This window comes from Vigna umbellata, chromosome 1 (assembly GCF_029865625.1).
Source record: "Vigna umbellata cultivar VRB3 chromosome 1, Vumbellata_1.0, whole genome shotgun sequence".
Taxonomy (NCBI): Eukaryota; Viridiplantae; Streptophyta; class Magnoliopsida; order Fabales; family Fabaceae; genus Vigna; species Vigna umbellata.
The window spans coordinates 28,188,300-28,207,954 of NC_142165.1; the positions used below are offsets into that span (position 1 = coordinate 28,188,300).

Below are 19,655 nucleotides of genomic sequence, written 5' to 3' on the forward strand. Positions count from 1 at the left end.
GGTGGGACTTATATTATTCAACTGTTTATTGAATATCTCATAAATTTCAACTCATACACTACTTCACAGTCTTCTTTTTAAGAATGTTCTCTTTTCTAAATTAATTACAAAATTATGACTCTCTTTACAACTCATTAGTAGTTGTGTCCAACTTTTCAATGCGTTTTTCACTTAAAAGGAACGTGTTAGGAGTCAAGTTTGGGAAATCTAACTTCTAAATGTGATTTTTTTTATTGATTGAGTAAATATTAGAAAATACTTTTTTATCTAATAGAGGAGATAAGTTATACATAAAAGAAATAATATTCTAAATGGTAACTATGTTGTTAAACTCGTCGACCAATAAAAACGGTTAAGTTGGTGATTTTCAAAAAGATAACTTTTTTTTTTGTTCTAAGATAACCTTTTATAAAGAAAATTAATAAATTGGTATAAGTTTATTTATGTGTTTAGTCCAAAAGTTTAAAATAGGATTCTTAATTATATTTCTTATTCGTGTTGTTATAAAACAGGGGTATGATATCCATTCAATTCAAAATCAGAAAATTGTTGTTTCGTTGACAAGATTTGAGCACAACAAATATAAACTATAATATATTTAGATTCAATAATCGCAAACTTGTTTATACCATGAGACTATAGAGTTTCACAACAAATAAACGGTGCTCTTTTTTATATATTTTTCATCAAGCAAAATCAAGATCTCATAGTAAGTGAAGTGAAACACCATTAGGAAACTAATTCAGGTAATTGATGGTTAACAATTATTATTTTCAGGTAAAATTTTCATTTTGGTTAAGTATACCAAGATTTTAATTAGTCCTAAACTTTAAATGAATTAAAATAAAATCTCTTAAAGTAACTTTTGAGGAGATAATAATAATTTCTAATACCTTGTAGTTTCAATGAAAACAAACTTAACATAAATATTTTAGACGTTCAAACCGGAAAAATAAAAAAACATCATAAACTGACAACATATAAAAGTAATTGATAAATCACTTGCCCAAATTACTCTTAATCCTAAGAATGTAAGTATTTAGCTCTTGGAACAAGTCAGGAGCTGCAAAATCCTAGTCCAACTCAAAAAAGTGATGAAAAACAAGACAGAAGTATGGAAAATTTGCACCTATTTCACCTCAATCTACCTACTTTAATTGTCCTTCAATTTCAAAAAATTTACATGTTTAATTTGCTCGACAACGCATAAAAAAAGAAGGGAGAAAAGTTATACTTTAAATTATTGAAGACTTTTTATAAAATGAGGTGAAAATCCCTCTCTTAGAAGTAATTAAGTAAATCCTAAATATGCTAAAATTCTTAAGGATTATGTGTACTTATAATAGAAGACTTAAAGAGGATGAAAAATGCTACATAGGAAAGACGACGAAAAATATTCTAGCCTTAATTATTAATCATAACAAATGTGTTATTCCGTGTGTTATAAGTCATAACAAATTTGAAAATGTCATGTAAGATTGAGAACATCCATAAATACTATGTATATACTTCCCTTTCTCTTCTTTCTTTTGAAAAAAAAAAAAAGAAATAGTGTAGTGATATAATTGGCTAATATAAGCATTATCAATTCATCTACTTCAATTGAAGATCTCTTGGTGAAAGTGAATGATCTTTCCAATAAATTTCTACATTTTGGGGACTTGGAGGGTGAGAAAGACAATGATGTACCTCCACTCATTTCAAGAATATCATTCTTAAAAACAATAAGAACCAAGACTCATATTTTGAAATTTGGATAATGAAGTTTAGAGAGAGATTGATGAAATTTAATATTCTGGATACACTAAAATATCCTGAAGAGATTATTATTCAATCTTTAATATTATTAATATTTTAAATGATATAGCTAATGACGTTTTTCTAATGCTTGAAAATGCTTAAAGATCTATAAGTGTAGGTTTTGAGCCAATCACACCATTTGTAAAAAAAAATTTATATAATGATATTTTGTTGAGCCGGAGTTAAACTTGCTTATGTTATGTTCATTTTGGGATGATGTACTGTAAACGATGGTTTGACTTGACTAATTTACGGTTTAATTTACGTTTGTTTTCATGGATTTCAAAGTGATGACTGATGATGATTTATCGGGTATAGAAAATTTTCATTCTTAGTTTATAGGAGAGATTTCGGGGTGATTGTAGTGAAAAAGCACTTTTACCCCTTGTAATAATGTATGAAAATGCATGGAATCGTCTGAGGATGTGAGAAAATAGGCTGCAATACTGTAATCGAATCCAATAGATGAGAGAATCAATTCCAAGTGCGAAATTTAGTTACTTTTAATAATAATAATGAAAGTAATATTAAGAATAAATAATAAAGCAAAATAATAATATTAATAATAATAATATATTTTCTTATTATTATGTCAAACTTTCATATTGTTTCTATTAACTTTCGCACGTAAAGGTTTCAGCGTAATTGATTAAAGCATCTAATAGAACATCTTATAATATTTAATTTACAATTTAATACAGATATTAATCATTATATCAATCTTTTATATATTTTAATTTTTCAATTATAATAAACTAATGATAATTTGATAATCTTTATATTTTATCTATTAAAACATTTTTTAATCTATTCAAATCTTTTACAAATTTTACATTCAAATTCATTTTCAACCATATTTAAATATTTTTAAAAAAATAATACATAATTTACTCTCAAATTCTTTCGATACTCGTTCTTTCTCAAATCTCCTCCTTTAACTAAACACACCCTTAATAATGTATTGTAGAAATAGAAAATTCTTTCTTGAGTGAAAGTTGAATTGACATACATTCTAGTGGTCTCATATCATTGTTGAAGATTTTGCAAAACAAGAGGTAAATTGGCTCAGCGAATCCATTATAGAGGCTACTATAATTGGGAAACTGAAAAATATGAACTTATTCACTTTCAATATAGGTTTTCCTAATTTATTCGGTTATCATTTTTATATATTTTTTCTACCGTGGATTAGGAGGAGACTAAATTAGTTGATGCAATTAGGAAAAGTGTAAAAAATCCAAACTTTTAGAAGTTGTTAAGTGATAGGTACTGAGTTATTATACGCATTTGTTATTTATTAAGAGATACATATACGACACGGACAGTTAAACGAATATTTATACCTTATGAAAAAAAACATATTTTTTTAATTTCTATAACTTCATCTTTTAAATATTTTTAATTTTATATATTTTTTATTATTTTCTAAAAGATAGGACATGTGTAAAAAGTGGAGTTTAATTAAAAAAAGATAAAACCAAAAATACAAAAGAAATAGAAGTTCATGAGTAATGTGTGGGATGGGGACAATAAATAGAGTGTTAATGATATGAGATGTGGCGTGTAAGTGGAGGTGCAGCAGTAACACATGTTCAAAGAGAAGTGCAGCCCAAAAACAAAACAAACAAGTGGGGCTGTCAAGAGGTGCAGAAAAATAAAATGGTGGGTGCAGATAGCCTATGCTGGTCAACCCAAATTTCTCTAAAAAAATCTGAGTGTTTCATCCTGTAACTTCAAGTGCTTTATCCTGCACCTCCAAATTTTTTTAAAATACCTACATTACCCATGATTAAGAAGGATTTAATATTTTAAAATAAAAAATTAAAAGTGGTCAAAGATTCTGGCTTTCAGCACAAATATTATTTCCACGCTTTTTCTCTCGCATCTCATTCTCATTCATCACATTTCATTTCTCCAGAGTTCATCACACACCACCCTCTCCTCTGCCTTTCCTCTTTCCAGTAGCACCCAGTACACAACAGTTTCGTCTTCCATTGTCACACACACAGGTTGTCCATTCTCGCAGTCGCAGACAGAGCTCGTCCATTCTCGCACAGAGGTCGTCCCGTTCTCGTCCCGTTGGTCGTCCACGCGAAGGTAGTGCTCCCACTCTCATTCTGTGTATAGATGGTGTCTGGTGTGGTTTTCAGAGTTTTCTGTAATGGTTGCAGGCACACGACACACACAATCAAATATTCTGCGTGTTGAGGTTGGAGCGCCAGAGAGATAAAGGAGCTCCTCCAGCGCCGACCAGTGCAGAGAAACACCCACCCACAGTCCCTTTGAGCACCCAACTGAGGTTGGTTTGTGTTGGTTTTTATACATAACTAGTAGATTTCTTGTGCAGATCTGGGTGAACCAGGCATGGAGAGTCGACAAGTGTTGAATCGGATCTCCATAATCGATCCAGCCTTTATCGGATGTCCAGATCCGATGAATGCTGAATCGATTATGGAGATCCGATTCAGCCCCTATCGATTCTCCGTACTCGATTCTTAGGTTGATTTTTTTATTTTGTTTATATTATGTTTTAATTTAATATTTAGGGTTTATTTTTTTTGCGTTTGGTTGAATTATTTGAAATGTTATTATTTTAGATGTTTTATTAATTTTTTGTTTTAATTTTTTTAAATGTTATGTTATAATTATTTTAAATTTTCTGTTTGAATTTTTAAATTTATAGTTATATGAATTTTCTTTTAATTAAATTGTTATATTTGAAATAATTATTTATTGATATAAAGAAATAATTTTATTATTTTTAATAAAATAATTTTAATTATTTTAATTTTCCGTTTTAATTTTTTTAATTTTTTGTTCTAATTATTTTATATTTTTTGTTATAATTATTTTAAATATTTTGTTATAATAGTTTTCAATTTTCTGTTTTATTTTTTTTTTAATTTTTTAATTTATAGTTATTTGATTTTTATTTTAATAAAATTGTTATAATTGAACTAATTATTTATTTATATAAAGATTCGAATTAATTGTTTTTTATTTTTAGTTAAATAAATTTAATTATTTTAATTTATCTGTTTTATTTATTTTATATTATTTGTTTTAATTATTTTATATTTTCTGTTTTAATTATTTTAAATATTCTGTTATAATAACTTCAAAAATTCGTGTTTTAATTTTTTTAAATGTTCTGTTGTAATTATTTTAAACTTTCTGTTATAATTTTTTAATTTATAGTTATTTGATTTTTATTTTAATAAAATTGTTTTAATTGAATTAATTTTATATTTAATCAAGATTTGAATTAATTTTTTTTATAGTTAGAAGATTTTTTTTTACTTTTTGTTTTCTGAAATATTAGATTTTTACAGTTAGTTAAAAATGTTTTAATTACTTTTTTGTAATTATTTGAAATATTTATAATAATTTAGAGATTTAAGTTATTTTTTTTTGTAATAATATATTATTTAATTTTATAATGAATTAGTAAAATTGATTTTATTTGAAATAAATTATTTTGAATGATTTAATATTTTTCATTAGTGCAATTTTTTTAATTATTATAATATTATTGTTAATAAAGAAATTTAGAATAGACATGGCTCGTACTCGAGGAGGTTTCTCTTCACATCGTGGAGAGAGTTCGTCACAGGGTGAGAGGTGGAGACCTACTGCTTCTGTTCGTAGAAGACGTGGAGCAGTTGATTCTGATATTCATGTTGAGGACCATGGAGATGTGAGGTTTCACGAGAATGCAGTTGAGGATCATGCATATGAGGAGCATGATATTGAGCAAGAGGAGGATCGTGAGGATGTTGCTGAAGGTGGATTTCCTGGAGGTCCATTAGACGCTTCAGTATTGACACATTACATTCACCATGTTGCTTATACGATATGGCAGGGTCGGGTGAGTGCAAAACTTTAATTTTAATGATTATTGTTTAGTTGAAATAATTTTATATTAAATATTATTGTTTAGGAACGGGAGGAGATCAAAATGATCTCCCATGGGAAGAAGTTAACTAGATTAGGATCCTGCCACGAGGGCATTAGAGACATCGTTAGGGGTCTACTGCTGACATTTGTAGAGAGATTTCATTTCGAGACCAGCAGTTTCCATCTCCCCGTGGGTGAGATGATCGTGACTTTAGATGATGTGTCATCATTGCTACACCTCCCAGTTTTAGGGCAGTTATGTCATCTAGAGGAAGTAGATTTTGAAGACAGTAGACGCGCCATTGTGGAGCTTTTAGGCGTGGATGGCGAGAGAGTTGGTGCTGAGTTACATGCAGCTCACGGTGCGAAAGTCAGAGTGAACTGGCTTCGAGACATCTATGCTGAGCATTTTGAGCAGCAGTAGTGGGAGTATGCTGCCCGGACATACTTGTTGCATCTAGTTGGATGTCGTATATTTGCTGATAAGACTGCCACATCCATTCGCGTGTCTTATCTTTTGCTCTTTAGAGTCGTACACGCATGTGGCCGATATGCTTGGGGCGTTGCTGCACTAGCATACATGTATGACCAACTAAGAGATACCAGCTTGGCTTCAACCAGACAGATGACAGGTTATTTGACTCTGTTACAGGTAGAAATTTAGTTTACAATTTGATTTGATTGAATTTTTTTGACGTCGACTATGAAATAATTTATAATTTTTTGTTTTGTAGAGTTGTATATATGAGCACTTCCCTACATTGGGAAGAAGGCGTCTGATGTCTTCGTACATGGAAGACAGACCGCGTGCTGCAAAGTGGGAGTCGCCGAGGCAGGGTTCCACCCTCTTAGAGGTCAGGGTACACTTGGATGCGCTGACATATGATTTAGTCATCTGGTACCCTTAGGAGTCACATCGGGAGAGTCGTTCTTTTTACGACGTTTGTATGTTCTCGGGATGGATCAGGATTGGTGAGACATTGTGTCGACATTTGCCTGAGCGTGTTTTGAGGCAGTTTGGATTTTAGCAGTCCATCCCTCGAGACCCACCTGCTGCTGCAGATGCGGACAGGACCGACCTCAGATGTCAAAAATAAACCTCTAAGCTTTTGAAGAGCCCAAGTGAAATTATTTTGACACTCACTTGATAAGAATGCAAATGCGGCTAAGTATGTTAACCCAGTAGATGTCATACCAACAATCTCTAACAATGACAACCGATATTTATTTGTTTTATAAGTTGAATCCATTAACAAAACAACATTAAATGCATTCAATAACTTGATTGCATCAGGAGGTGTCCAAAAGGGGTCACTGACAACCTCAGAATCCTCCGCACATCTACTCCAATGTATATACTTATCCTGATCTAACATCATCATCAATTGTTGCAACTCAGTTCTCGACCCTCTCAATGAGTGTTTATATGTATACCTTGCTGTGTAAACTTGTTTTATTGTAGTTACATTATGCTAATTATTTTGTTTCAGAGTCAACAAAATATTTGCTGGTGTTACTTGGGTTTTAGTCATATTAACAAGTATTGCTTGTTCAGTAGGATTTAACCTACCAACATAAGGATGACCCACTAAAGTTTTTGCTAAATCGTGATTATGATATCCACATATCACTTGTAATATCCACCCATCGCCATTACCAGATGGTTTGCCCCTTAACTGGAAAGGACACTGACATTTTCGGGTGCCATATGTACTAGGTTGGTCGGGTTTGTATTTTCTATATTTTCCACCTTTTTCACATCCTAGCAACACAAATGTCTTCCTCCCAGGTTGACCGGTAGCTTTATCGGATCTTATAGTTACCACAACAAATCCTAGATCATATGCAATCCCTTTTACCCATTCAATTAAGTTTTTCCGAAAAGAAAAAATTTCATTTGTTGTGAAATTATTCGTCAAATCTTCATCAGCAACCTCATTTATAAATGATGAAAATTCTGATAGCATGATACAATTTATTTCAGAATCCATCCCATAATAATATTCGTCCATTTAAATTATAATCACCTATAAAAAAATAAAAAATTAATACAATAAATTTAAAATTTATAATTATATTATAAAATCAAAAACTAATACAATAATTATACAATTATAAATTTATTAACAATATAATCTAACTTAAAAATCCACCAAGTTAAATAAACTTAAAACTATATAAAAAATTATTAAAAATTTTCATAACAATTTTTATATCTAAAACTTATAAAAATTAAATATTTAAAATGCATTTTTTATATTAACAAAAATTAATAATTATAAAAATAAAGTTAAATCGTTTTATTAAATTTTTATATAAAACAAACCTACTTAAATAATATTCATAAAACAACATGCAAAAATATGAAAAATTCGTAACAATTATTTTTTAACAATTACGTATTATCTAATTATATTATAAATTCATAAAAAGTATACATAAACTTAAATATAATGATAAAATAATAAAATAATAAAATAATAAGTAAAATAACTAAAAATTTATATAAATAAGTGAATGGCTGTCGAATATGTTATGAAAATCTAATATATACATGATTATTGTTCCATCAATTTTTTAAATAAATGCTAATCCTTGTAATAATTGAGTATTAAAATACTTTTTCCAGATAAAAAATGTATGGTCAGCTGAATAACAAGCATGTTACAAATAATATAGACACTGCGAGAAAAAATTTACATCTTGATGTGGAAATCCAATATATATATATATATATATATATATATATATATATATATATATATATATATATATATATATATATATATCAATTAAAAATATATAATTATATATATATATATATCAATTAAAAAATATATAAATATATATATATATATATATATATATATATATATATTTATTCTAAATTATTTTTATTAATTTTAATAAATTCAGAAAAAAATTTATATCAATTAAAAAATATCTAATTTCATTATAGACTAATATAAAATCATACATAATTTTAAAATTAATTATAAATTAATAAAATAATTAAAACAATAACATAATTAAAGTTTTATGTATAAAATTAAACATGTATCACATATTGATATCCGAATCACCATCGGATCTCCAAGTCCGATTTCTGTGCATTCGGTTATTCTTATTTTGTTTCAAAATCATATGTAAAATAAAAAAATTAATTTAAACTAATAAAGGAAATATTAAAAATAAATAAACTAAATAAGGTAAACATACATAATATTTAATATAATCTAAGTTAGAGTATCGGATATCTATATCCGAAATTTCCTGTAATCGGATGTCTATATCCGATCCGCATCCATCGGATCTCCACATCCGATCGGCATGCATCGGCTATTCGTAGTCGATGACTTCATATTGTTTTTTCGTTTTTCCTTTAGTTTTGGTAGCATGCAAACAAATTAACAAAAATAAAATACATCTCCATCAATAACATTCCAACCATGAAATCTATCTATGCACACAGATTAAAAACAAATACTAACCTTTCTCTACAGAAAAAGCACAAAGAAGACAAAGACACCGAAACTGCACCAACACAAAGTCAAGCTGCCGATACACCACTCCAAAGTGCACACTCGAACAATCCTTCTGTTTAGACAATACTCAATCACTCTCAAGAGAAAAAATATTATCAAAGAGCTGTGAAGAGTTGTGGAAGAGCGTAGGGTTTCTTTTATAAAAATGAAATGGGATGCAGGAGGTGTAGGATGCACGAGGTGTAGGGGTGCATGAGTGAAGGGTGCAAGGGGTGCAGGGGTGAAGAGGTACAGAAGGCAAGAATGCATGTTTCTTGATTGGTGGAAAATGGAGGTGGAGTCAATGGTGGCACATAAATTTTTAATAATCAAAAGATTAAACTTTTAAACCACTTATTAATTAAGGGCATTTTAGAAAATTGGAGGTGCAGGATGAAACACTCAAAAAATCTGATAACACGGGGTGTTTAACATTCAAGTTTAACTTGAGACAAAAGAGAAATTGTTGTATTTTGGACTCAAAGTATGGTGTTAGGTAAGTATAATCTCTTGTGAATTGCATATCATAAGTACATGCTCTCAGAATGAGATTCATCTGAGTATTGATTTTAGAGAGCTTACTTAAATAAGAAGTTCCAGAATAATGATTATAGAGTTGTTTTATGTAACCTAGTGCTTGGCTGAAGAATTATGTTGTGAGATCTTAAGATGAAAAAGGTAAGGGAAATTAACTCTATGGCTAACTTTATGAATGTGTGTTCTTGTTATGTTGGATGATACTCTCTCTCATACGAAGATAGCTAACTTTATGAATGTGTGTTTTTTTTTTATGTTGGATGATATTATGGTAAGAGAAGGATTTAATTTGTTATGTTTGAAATGATATGATATATATGTATGCTAAGCTAGGACGGTATATTTTTGTTATCTTGTTTTATTTTTTTTTCTTCCTCTCATTTGTTTTTCTTTTTAACTTTTTTCTTTCTTTCTTTCCTTTTTTTTCTTTTTTCTTTCTCATTTTATTTTGATACTTACAAACTTCTTTAGGTGATAAAGAAATAAGAGTAAATAAGAGTGACTTTGTGATTTTAGTAAACAAATATATATTTGTTCGTGTAACCATTATGTTGAGTTTTTCTTTTCTTTTTTTCTATTAAACCGTCACGGTTTTTCAAGCAACCTATGATTAACTTCTAAAGAAACTACATGACAAATAATATTGTCTGCATACTTCTCAATTGAAAATACAATCTTTACTTGTTTTTTAATCTTTAACTCTCCTTTCTTGCTTAACCATTGTAGATTATATGGTCTAGGACGAGGTTTAGTTTCTAAGTTCATTATGGTCATTAATTTTGTGTCGATCACAATTGTGCAACTTCTTCCATCTATGATTAGTGAACACAACCTTTTTTCCCATACAATAACTAGAAGGAAACATGTTCTTTCTATGACTACCCTCATTTCCTTTAGTAACTGCTGAGTGCATATTTATGCCCTCATTTAACCTTTAATCTTGAATTCTTAATTAGTTTTTGTACTTTAAAAGAATATCTTAATTAAGATTTGTTATAATTTGGTTTATTGATCATGAGATACAAAAATATGTAAACAATAGTTTTTTAGTTGGATAAATGTTCTTCTTTTGAATATTTTGAGGTGTGTTAATGCAAATGCAGCTAGGTTAAGCTCGTAGAGGTGTGAAAATAAATCTCGAAGTTCTCAGAATAAAAACGACCTGCCAGATTTAAGGACAAATCTTTCTCAAGATGAACAAGATGATGGCATAAGGCAACCATTGAATCTCCTATTAGGAATTTGACCAAGGAACGATCAATCAGGTGGAAGAATGCTACCAAGAAGGGAAGAATACATGCAATTTCCACTTGGAATAAAGGAGATGAAGCAACCATGGTCGCCCAACAGAAGATTGAGCTCGCCTAACCAAAGTAGTTCATGCTCAATGACCAACAAAGGATGCTCAATGTTCCTTGAGTAGCTAGAATCTTCCTTTGCTGCGTCAATAGATGATTGTTAAATAAGCAAAGTTAATTCTTACAATAAATTTAATCACTTACCTCCTTACCTTAAATATGTATTTATAAGTTTTAGATTGAGCTTTTAATTAACAACTGCTTAATTAGGATCAAGAGTTGCTATACATACTTTACTTATAAACATACTTAATTTGTAAATTTGATCAATATTACGAAAATTATTGAGAGTAGTCCTACAATAAATAAATAAAATTAAAAATCTAAAAATAAATAAATAAAATAAAAAATCTGACAATTGCATAAATTGTATTTGTCAGTAAAAATGGATTTGATTAAATATTTTTAGTTGGTCTTACTTTATATAGAATAACCTTTATATTAAGAGTTAACTCAAACCCAACAATTTTTTTCGTGTGAAAAGAAAAGAAAATGCATTTAAACACTAGTTTGAATGTAATGATATTACATGTGGATTTTCTTTTTTACAAATTAATATACTATTTTCTACCACTACGCATACATCAATAAAATAGTGAGGGTAAAAGTTGTTATTCCCTCATTCTTGAATCACATCCAACTCCATAGGACGTCTTGTTGAAATGAGTCTACCAGTAGAAGTGGAGGACGTTGAGTGAAATGGGTTAGGAGGAACAGTTAACTGGTTTTCCTCTGCACTTTCTAACATTTGTATGACAGATTTTATGGATGGTCTGTTCACTGGCTGCCACTGAATGCACCAAAGTCCAACAATTGCCAGTTTCTTTGCAATTTTAACTTCACCTTCATCCTCAACATGAATATGGATATCTCCATCAACCAGGTTATGGATCCAATCCGGGTACAGAACATTAAAATTTTGTGCTGAAGATATGTCAACATTCTTCCTTCCTCCAACCATTTCCAACAATAACATTCCATAACTGTAGATATCGGATTTATAAGACACATTTCCAAAGTTTCTGGAGAAAACTTCTGGTGCAATGTATCCCAAGGTTCCCCTTGCAGCTGTCATGGACACCAAACTAGGATTCTTTGAACACAATTTGGCTAAGCCAAAGTCAGAAATTTTCGGGATGAAGTTTTCATCGAGTAACACATTGTGAGGGTTGATGTCAAAGTGAATAATGGGACGATCACAACCTTGATGAAGATACTCAATCCCTTTAGCAATGCCATGAGCAATGTGTTGCAGCTTCTCCCAGCCAAGAAAATGGTCCTTGTCATCCGGTGGAAATATGAAACTCTGTAGCGAACCGTTTGGAAACAAATTGTAGACAAGAGCACGATGGAGTCCCTCAGCACAAAAACCAAGCAAACGAACCACGTTGATGTGGTGAATTTTTCCCATAATTCCAACTTCATTGATGAAATCGTTCCCATCTCCCTCCGTATTATTGAGGATCTTCACAGCCACGAGAATCTCATTTGAAAGTTTTCCTCTAAACACAGCTCCATGAGCTCCTTCCCCTAACTTTTCTTTAAAACCACCAGTGATTCTTTTTACATCAGCATAGGTAAATCTTGCAGGCTTGTCTGCTCTGTAATCCTCTAGAAACTTATCCACTCTAGCTTGGTCTTCTTCTTTCTTTTTAAAATGGTGCACCATCTTAAACACTGCAATAACCACCAGCCCCAAAACAATAGAACCTACAATAGCATAGGGAGACTGGATTAAACTCACTCACAGAGAGAGAAAATTAGAAACTAAGTCAAGTAATGTCATAGAGTCTGGTCTCACCTGTAGCAATGAAAATCGAATATTTGGGAATTTGAATGGTTCGTTTGGGACTGCAGTCTACACATTCGATTTCCGTTGTGCTGTTCTTCTTCCATTTACATGTATTGCCTTTTTCTTCGCACTCACCACAGTTTGGTTCGGACCATCTCAAACTCAACCGATTCACCCGCAGGTCAGATGCCGAGGCCTGCGAAATGATGTTGAACATCTTGGAACAAGATGTTAGGTCCAATTCAAGGACACTTTCGTCAGAGTTAGAAACGTAAGTCGGACAACGAATCATGTCTTGCGAACTCGGGTATATCTGGTCACTGTTTCTGAGGTGCGGAAGTCCAAGTGAAGAACAATCGAAGAAATTCAAGTAGTTTGTTTTTCGTTCGTATGATAAATCAAGTTGGTAAGGAGGAATCGTAAAATTGTTGAGCTTTAGAAACTTCTTCGGAAGGCAATTTTCTGGATCTGTCAAGTAAATAAACTGATTCTGGTAGTCTATGTTTGTAACACGGAGTTTTACTGTAGGGTGAAGAAGCATGGTCTCCTTATTTTCACTACAATATACACACAAACCAGGAGAATCACATGCATCTTTCATCCCCTGGACGAGTTGGAAGGGAAATTTAATAGGCGGTCCTCCAGACTGACAATAAGGCAATTTCGAGCACTCTTTTTCACCGCTGCTACTTACGATAAGCAAGAACATTAACAGTAGAGTTATCAATAAGGACTCACCTTGGAGTGGTAGCACACTAGACTCCGCCATCCCAGAATTGCAGGTGCTTTATCTCTTTTGTGAAATAAACGAGAGACAACCAAACTTGATTTATCTTTGCACTATTTTATATGTTTCTTTATTACTATTTACAGTCACCCTAGGAATCCCGTTAGAAAGAAAGGATCCAAAATCGCAGTTTTTCGTCAAAGTCTACGTCTGTGTTTTAAGTGTTATTGCTGAATTTTCCAAGGAAAGAAACGTAGTCCCCTGTTCCAAGTCTTCTCCAATCTTAAATGCGATTTGGAATGCAAGGCCCACTCGTGACTCTTCAACACGTATATTGGTAACTTCCACGAACCTACTAACTGATAGCATGATAACACTGATAACAGAATCAACAATAAATTCAATAAATCAATTTTTTAAAAGATAGACTTTGATACAGGTTAAGAAGAGAAATTTTAAGCATAATTCAATATTAAAAAACTATTTTGTAAAATGGTTTGTGGAATATTCTATATAATATAATATTATCTTTTTTCAATTTCTTTCTAAAACGTGTTCATATCTCTTGCATTGTTTAACATTGTATAGTAACATTAGCCTAAATAAAAACTCGATAAAAGAAAAAGATACCACCAAAACAAAATTCGTCAGGGCGAATCTCTGCCTTCATCGTTGAGATTCGAGAAGAAACGGTATGTGGAGAGAGAGTGCGTTATTGGTGATTCTGCTGTTTCGATTTCAGCAAATTTCTGCTACAAAGCACTATGTTCATTCGTGTCTCCCTTCTTCCTGTGGCAAAGTCACCAACATAACGCATCCATTCCGACTAAAAGGCGACCCAGATCGCTGCGGCGACCACAGGTACGAGCTCGCCTGTGAAAATAACGTTACAATTTTATCTTTGTACTCCGGAAAATACCATGTGCAGGCCATCAACTACAATAATTTCACAATCCGAGTGGTTGATCCCGGTGTTCGGCAATCAAATTGCTCCTCCATTCCTCGCTATTTCTTGTCTCCATCCAATTTCAGTGATACCTATAATTACCTCGATATGGATGCATACCAAATTACTCAAGAACGATTATCCGAAACTATCTATTTTAATCATATAAGAATCCACGCAGTTCGTCCAAAGCCGGTTTCCGAACATGTAGTTTTCATGAATTGTAACCATACCGTGAGTGACAATGGTAAGTATGTAGATACTGCTCCCTGCGTGAATTGGCACTCCAAAGGTTATACATATGCTATAGCTGGGGACCTAATATCCGAGGAGTTAGAAGTTGGTTGTAATGTAAAGCTGGTTACTCCCACATCTTGGTGGGGTTTGCGCACACATCAATATTCCTACAGTGAGATGCACAAGGCACTAGCGTATGGGTTTGAGATTTCGTGGATGAATCGCGCCTGCAAGGACATTTGTGCAAATTCAATGGATAGGTCCTGCATATGGGACACTTCCGGGAGGGTTGATTGCTCGCCCAACTGCCACAGGTTCCTGTCAATTTTGAGTATATGTGGTAAGAAAGTAAATATACTTCATTCTATATATTATGAATTTCTTGTGACCATTGCGAAATTTAAGATATGAATGCTTATGCTGATAGATGTACACTATTTAAATTTAAATTGTATATACCTTTGGTACTGTTTATATAGATTTTAACTCAAATTATGCTGTAATTTAACTAATATATTGTATTGGTTTAATCAAAGTATTGTGATCTTAAAAAAATTAAGATATCATGCTTCTATGTTCTAATTGAGTGATAATTGACTTTTCATATTATTACAAAGTTGATGATATGGAATTAACTAATAGTTATACTAATTTAGTCAAAATATTACACTAATTTAACTAACTAGTAAAAATATGAAATAGGTGTATTTTTGTGGAGGTGTACACTTATAATTTTTTTTTAATATTTGGTATAGCCCTTTATTATGTAATTATCATTTAAAATATTCAACCTACGTATATTAAACTTTATTCCTTATTCTCTATAGATAATCATTTTCGTAGACATTTCTAACTTTGTAAAAAAATATTTACGCTTAATTAAATTGATTTCTTCTTTAATTATTGATTTCAATTGAATAAAAATTATCTCTTTTAATTGTTTTGTGATAAAAGGAAGTCGGAAAATGATATTTTGTTTCACTTTCAGATGGCACGCCAATATGGTACCAGCTTTTATTATATGCAAGATGTAAGAATTTTATCATCTTAGTTTGTTTACCTTTGCTTCATTTAGATACATACATAATAGCATGAATGGATTTTATTCTTCCCAACTATCATATTCTTTTTTTTTGGATAATTATCATATTCAATAATGCGCTGTAAAACACTATGTAACTTCCACTTCATTACCTTTAACAAGAACCAAATTTTATGCTTCACAACTTTCATATTATATTTTTTCTTTTTCGATAACTATCAGAACATTATGCACAGTAAAAAATTTATATGTAATTTCTAATTCATTATTCATGTGATAAACTCAATGCACACATGTTAATGGCCAATTATACGTAGCCAACTCAAACGAGGTTGTTAAAAACCTATATCAAACTGATCAGTATGCAATTACATTAAGTAGTCATAAAGTTTTTAGCATCTACAGTTGTTCCATTAAAGTTATAAGTCCTTAAATACATGTAGATATTTCAATTCTTGGAACAAAATCGTTCGTTGGTGTGTGTGTGAATATTTCAATTTAGGAAGTGTGTGTCAATTTAGGAATCAAATTGATGTTTTATTTAAATAACGTGATATCTTACTCACTGCATCTCATGTCAACATTATAATCAATCAAACAATTATTTATCATACTATGTATTCACTCAACTTAATTTTTCTTGCAGATACTATTTATACTGCCTGGATAGGTCAGTTGCTCTACTTCTATATATAGTATCCATGCAAAAAGTTTTAAATAAATTGGAATTATTATTTACTTTTGATTATATGACAGTCTCAACCACTTTTCTTCATCCAACTTCCAAACATTAACAATTCATTGCACTTGCCCATTACTTATTAAAACATGGTTATTTTTATTATATTGACTTACAGGTCTGGTTGAAACATTAAAAGGACAAAAAGAATTTGATGGTTTCGGCAACAATAAATTAGGTTTAATTATTGGACACTACGTTTTACCATCCTTCTTGCTAGGCAAATTTTTTTTTGGGATGACGTTATTTATTGCACTATTGATATACAAATGGAAAAGTCGGCATTTGTCCATGTACGAAAATATTGAAAATTACTTGGAACATGCCAATTTGATGCCTATCAGATACTCATACAAGGAAATCAAGAAAATGACTGGAGGTTTCAAGGATAAATTGGGTGAAGGAGGATATGGTTCTGTGTTTAAGGGAAAGTTGTCTAGTGGACCTTATGTGGCAATAAAAATGTTAGGTAAATCAACAAGTAATGGTCAAGATTTTATCAGTGAAGTTGCAACTATCGGAAGAATTCATCATCAAAATATTGTAAAATTGGTTGGATTTTGTGTTGAAGGATCAAAACGTGCTCTTGTTTACGAATTCATGCCTAATGGATCTTTGGATAAAATTATTTTTTCCAAAGATGGAAATATACATTTAAGTTATGATGAAATATATCATATTTCAATTGGAATAGCTAGAGGGATAGCTTATCTTCATCATGGGTGTGAGATGCAAATTCTGCATTTTGATATCAAACCCCACAACATCTTACTAGATGGAAAGCTCACCCCAAAGGTCTCGGACTTTGGATTGGCAAAATTATATCCAATAGATAATAGTGTTGTTACAATGACAGGAGCAAGAGGAACCATTGGGTATATGGCTCCAGAATTATTTTATAATAACATTGGAAGAATATCTCAGAAGGCTGATGTTTATAGCTTTGGAATGCTTCTTATGGAGATGACAAACAAAAGGAAAAACCTAAATCCACATGCACAACATTCAAGTCAATTGTATTTTCCTTTTTGGATTTATAAATATATTGGAAAAGAAAAAGATATAGATATTGAAGATGTCAAAGAGGAAGAAAAGGAAGAAGTAAAGAAAATGATTATAGTTGCACTTTGGTGCATACAATTGAAACCAAATGACCGTCCCACAATGAGTAAAGTAGTTAAAATGCTTGAAGGAGACATTGAAAGCTTGAAAATACCTCCAAAGCCTACTTTATTTCCAGATGAAACAATGTCAAGTGACTTAAGCTTCACTAGTTCTTCTAATTCTTCCATGTAAATTGCAGTTAATCCTTATAATTTATTGGTTTAATAGTTCTTTTGTTTCATGTGACGGTTTTTTTCTTCATTTATCCCACTGTTTTGAATGCTTTAAATTTGTTCTCAAATTTTTATAGTATTTTCTATCGAATTGATGATAATGACATGCAATGCAAACAATGAATAAAAAATGACGATGAATATTTGAATTGGTTATCAATTGTTCAATTTAGTCCCCATTTTACTTAAATATTTGTCAATTTGGTCCCAATTATGTGTGTTAATTTGATACATAAAAAGGATATGGAACATAATATATTAAACAAAAGTCGTAATAGACTGACCAATAGCTTTTGTTTCATTAATCACTTAGTAACGTAATTTGAACATAGTCAATCACAAAAAATAAGTGTTTGATAGTCAAATGTTGAAAAGTATATAATCAAATGACATAAACTTTCTTTCCAATAATCTTTTACAAACTACTAAGCAGTTTGCCTCTTAATATCTAATTTCTCCCTTCTCATTGGTTGACTTAATTGTTGTATGGATTCCTGCATTGGCTAAAGTGGTGCGCATGATGAATGTGTCAATTCCTTAGTTGGTTATGGTGGTCCATGTGATGCCTGAGGGGATTGGTCAGTTGGTTGTGGTGGTTGTGATGGTAATGAGGATTGTTGAGTTGGCATTGTTGGTGGTTATGATGGTTGTGGGGATTAAGGAGTTGATTGAGTTGGTGGTTTTGATGGTTGTTTGGATTCAAGAGTTGGTTCTGCTATTTGAGGATGCAAGGGAAAATTATTTTTGTTTTGGCCAACTATACGATATATGCTACAATTTTTTTTCTATGGCCACCTTTAGTCATTTACGTCTCATCTCTTCTTAGCTCCCAATGCTCTAAGCTTCTTTTTTCTTTGGTTTGCTAGACAACTTTCTCTTAAATGGTGGGAGGACGTCTAGGAAGGTTGTTGTTTTCCATAGCAAGTGGTCATTCACAGGATAAATGATGGAAGCACATGTCTCTTCATACGTGGATCGTTTGAAATAACTTGGAATATAATTTTCTAAGTCTATATTTAAGAACTCCATTGCTGCAATAATCATAAATTCTTTTATATTGTTCTTTAAAGGAACCTTCAACTTGACATGATGTCATTAGCCTTATGTTGCGTGCTTTAAAATTGTAACATTGATATTCTATTTTCTCAAAGCTTTTGATTGTTTTTCATTCACCCTTAAATTTGGATTTTCTAGTAAAGACCTATCCAACTTCTCACACAACCACTTATTATCACTAGTGCAGTCAAGGGAAACAACAATGGTTATTTTCGCTTATAAGTAGCGGTTCCACAACCGGGGTATATACAGGCAAGGCAAAATGGGTAGGCTTTTTGCCTCGGTTGTGAATCGAGGAAAACTGAGGCAGTATGTCGGACTCTACTACCTCGGTTGGGACCTGAACCGAGGGAGTAAAGTGTTTTTTATTTTATTTTTTTTACGTTCGGTTTCGCCAGCTTTTCTACTTCTCGCGAGATTGATCGGTTGTGACCTGCGTCCACCGTCTAGGTTGCTTCAAATATGGAAACCACCACAGCCAGACCCAACCGCAAAAGAAAATGAGCAAGACCCCGAAAAACAAATGCATTTTGGTGATATGAGTAGCTAAATGAATCCCTTTAAGCTATCCTTCAACTGTATAGTCCCATACCTATACAGTCTCTAGATCCCTCGCATCCGGTGTATGTTCGATTCTCTGATACCACTTGTAACGCCCCGACA

The 19,655-nt window shown here is 31.6% G+C and overlaps 2 protein-coding genes across 3 annotated transcripts; one reads left to right on the forward strand and one right to left on the reverse strand.

The window, feature by feature from the left end:
- Window positions 1-11,593: 11,593 nt before the first annotated feature.
- On the reverse strand, window positions 11,594-13,854 carry LOC124847640 (rust resistance kinase Lr10-like). The gene is made up of 2 exons (XM_088102516.1): window positions 12,918-13,854; window positions 11,594-12,826 (listed from the first exon to the last, which is right to left on the reverse strand). Exons 1-2 carry the CDS (start codon window positions 13,675-13,677, stop codon window positions 11,736-11,738), a joined length of 1,851 nt encoding a protein of 616 aa, XP_087958642.1. The 5' UTR covers window positions 13,678-13,854; the 3' UTR covers window positions 11,594-11,735.
- A 137-nt stretch (window positions 13,855-13,991) lies between these two features.
- Window positions 13,992-17,944, forward strand: LOC124822877 (LEAF RUST 10 DISEASE-RESISTANCE LOCUS RECEPTOR-LIKE PROTEIN KINASE-like 2.4). Of its 2 annotated transcripts, XM_088102503.1 has the most exons (4): window positions 13,992-15,158; window positions 15,807-15,848; window positions 16,507-16,530; window positions 16,718-17,944. In XM_088102503.1, exons 1-4 carry the CDS (start codon window positions 14,330-14,332, stop codon window positions 17,893-17,895), a joined length of 2,073 nt encoding a protein of 690 aa, XP_087958629.1. In that variant the 5' UTR covers window positions 13,992-14,329; the 3' UTR covers window positions 17,896-17,944. The 2 variants fall into 2 exon arrangements, with proteins under 2 accessions (XP_087958629.1, XP_087958634.1); XM_088102508.1 differs by lacking the exon at window positions 15,807-15,848.
- The last annotated feature ends 1,711 nt before the right edge of the window (window positions 17,945-19,655 follow it).

Bases quoted from the DNA above. Each gene is read 5' to 3' on its own strand.
- LOC124847640 (XM_088102516.1), bottom strand. From the start codon at position 13,677: ATGGCGGAGTCTAGTGTGCTACCACTCCAAGGTGAGTCCTTATTGATA. The intron at 12,827-12,917 runs GTGAGACCAGAC...ATGCTATTGTAG, and splicing joins TTCGATTTTCATTGCTACAG to GTTCTATTGTTTTGGGGCTG.
- LOC124822877 (XM_088102503.1), top strand. From the start codon at position 14,330: ATGTGGAGAGAGAGTGCGTTATTGGTGATTCTGCTGTTTCGATTTCAG. The intron at 15,849-16,506 runs GTAAGAATTTTA...TTTTTCTTGCAG, and splicing joins GCTTTTATTATATGCAAGAT to ATACTATTTATACTGCCTGG. The intron at 16,531-16,717 runs GTCAGTTGCTCT...ATTGACTTACAG, and splicing joins TATTTATACTGCCTGGATAG to GTCTGGTTGAAACATTAAAA.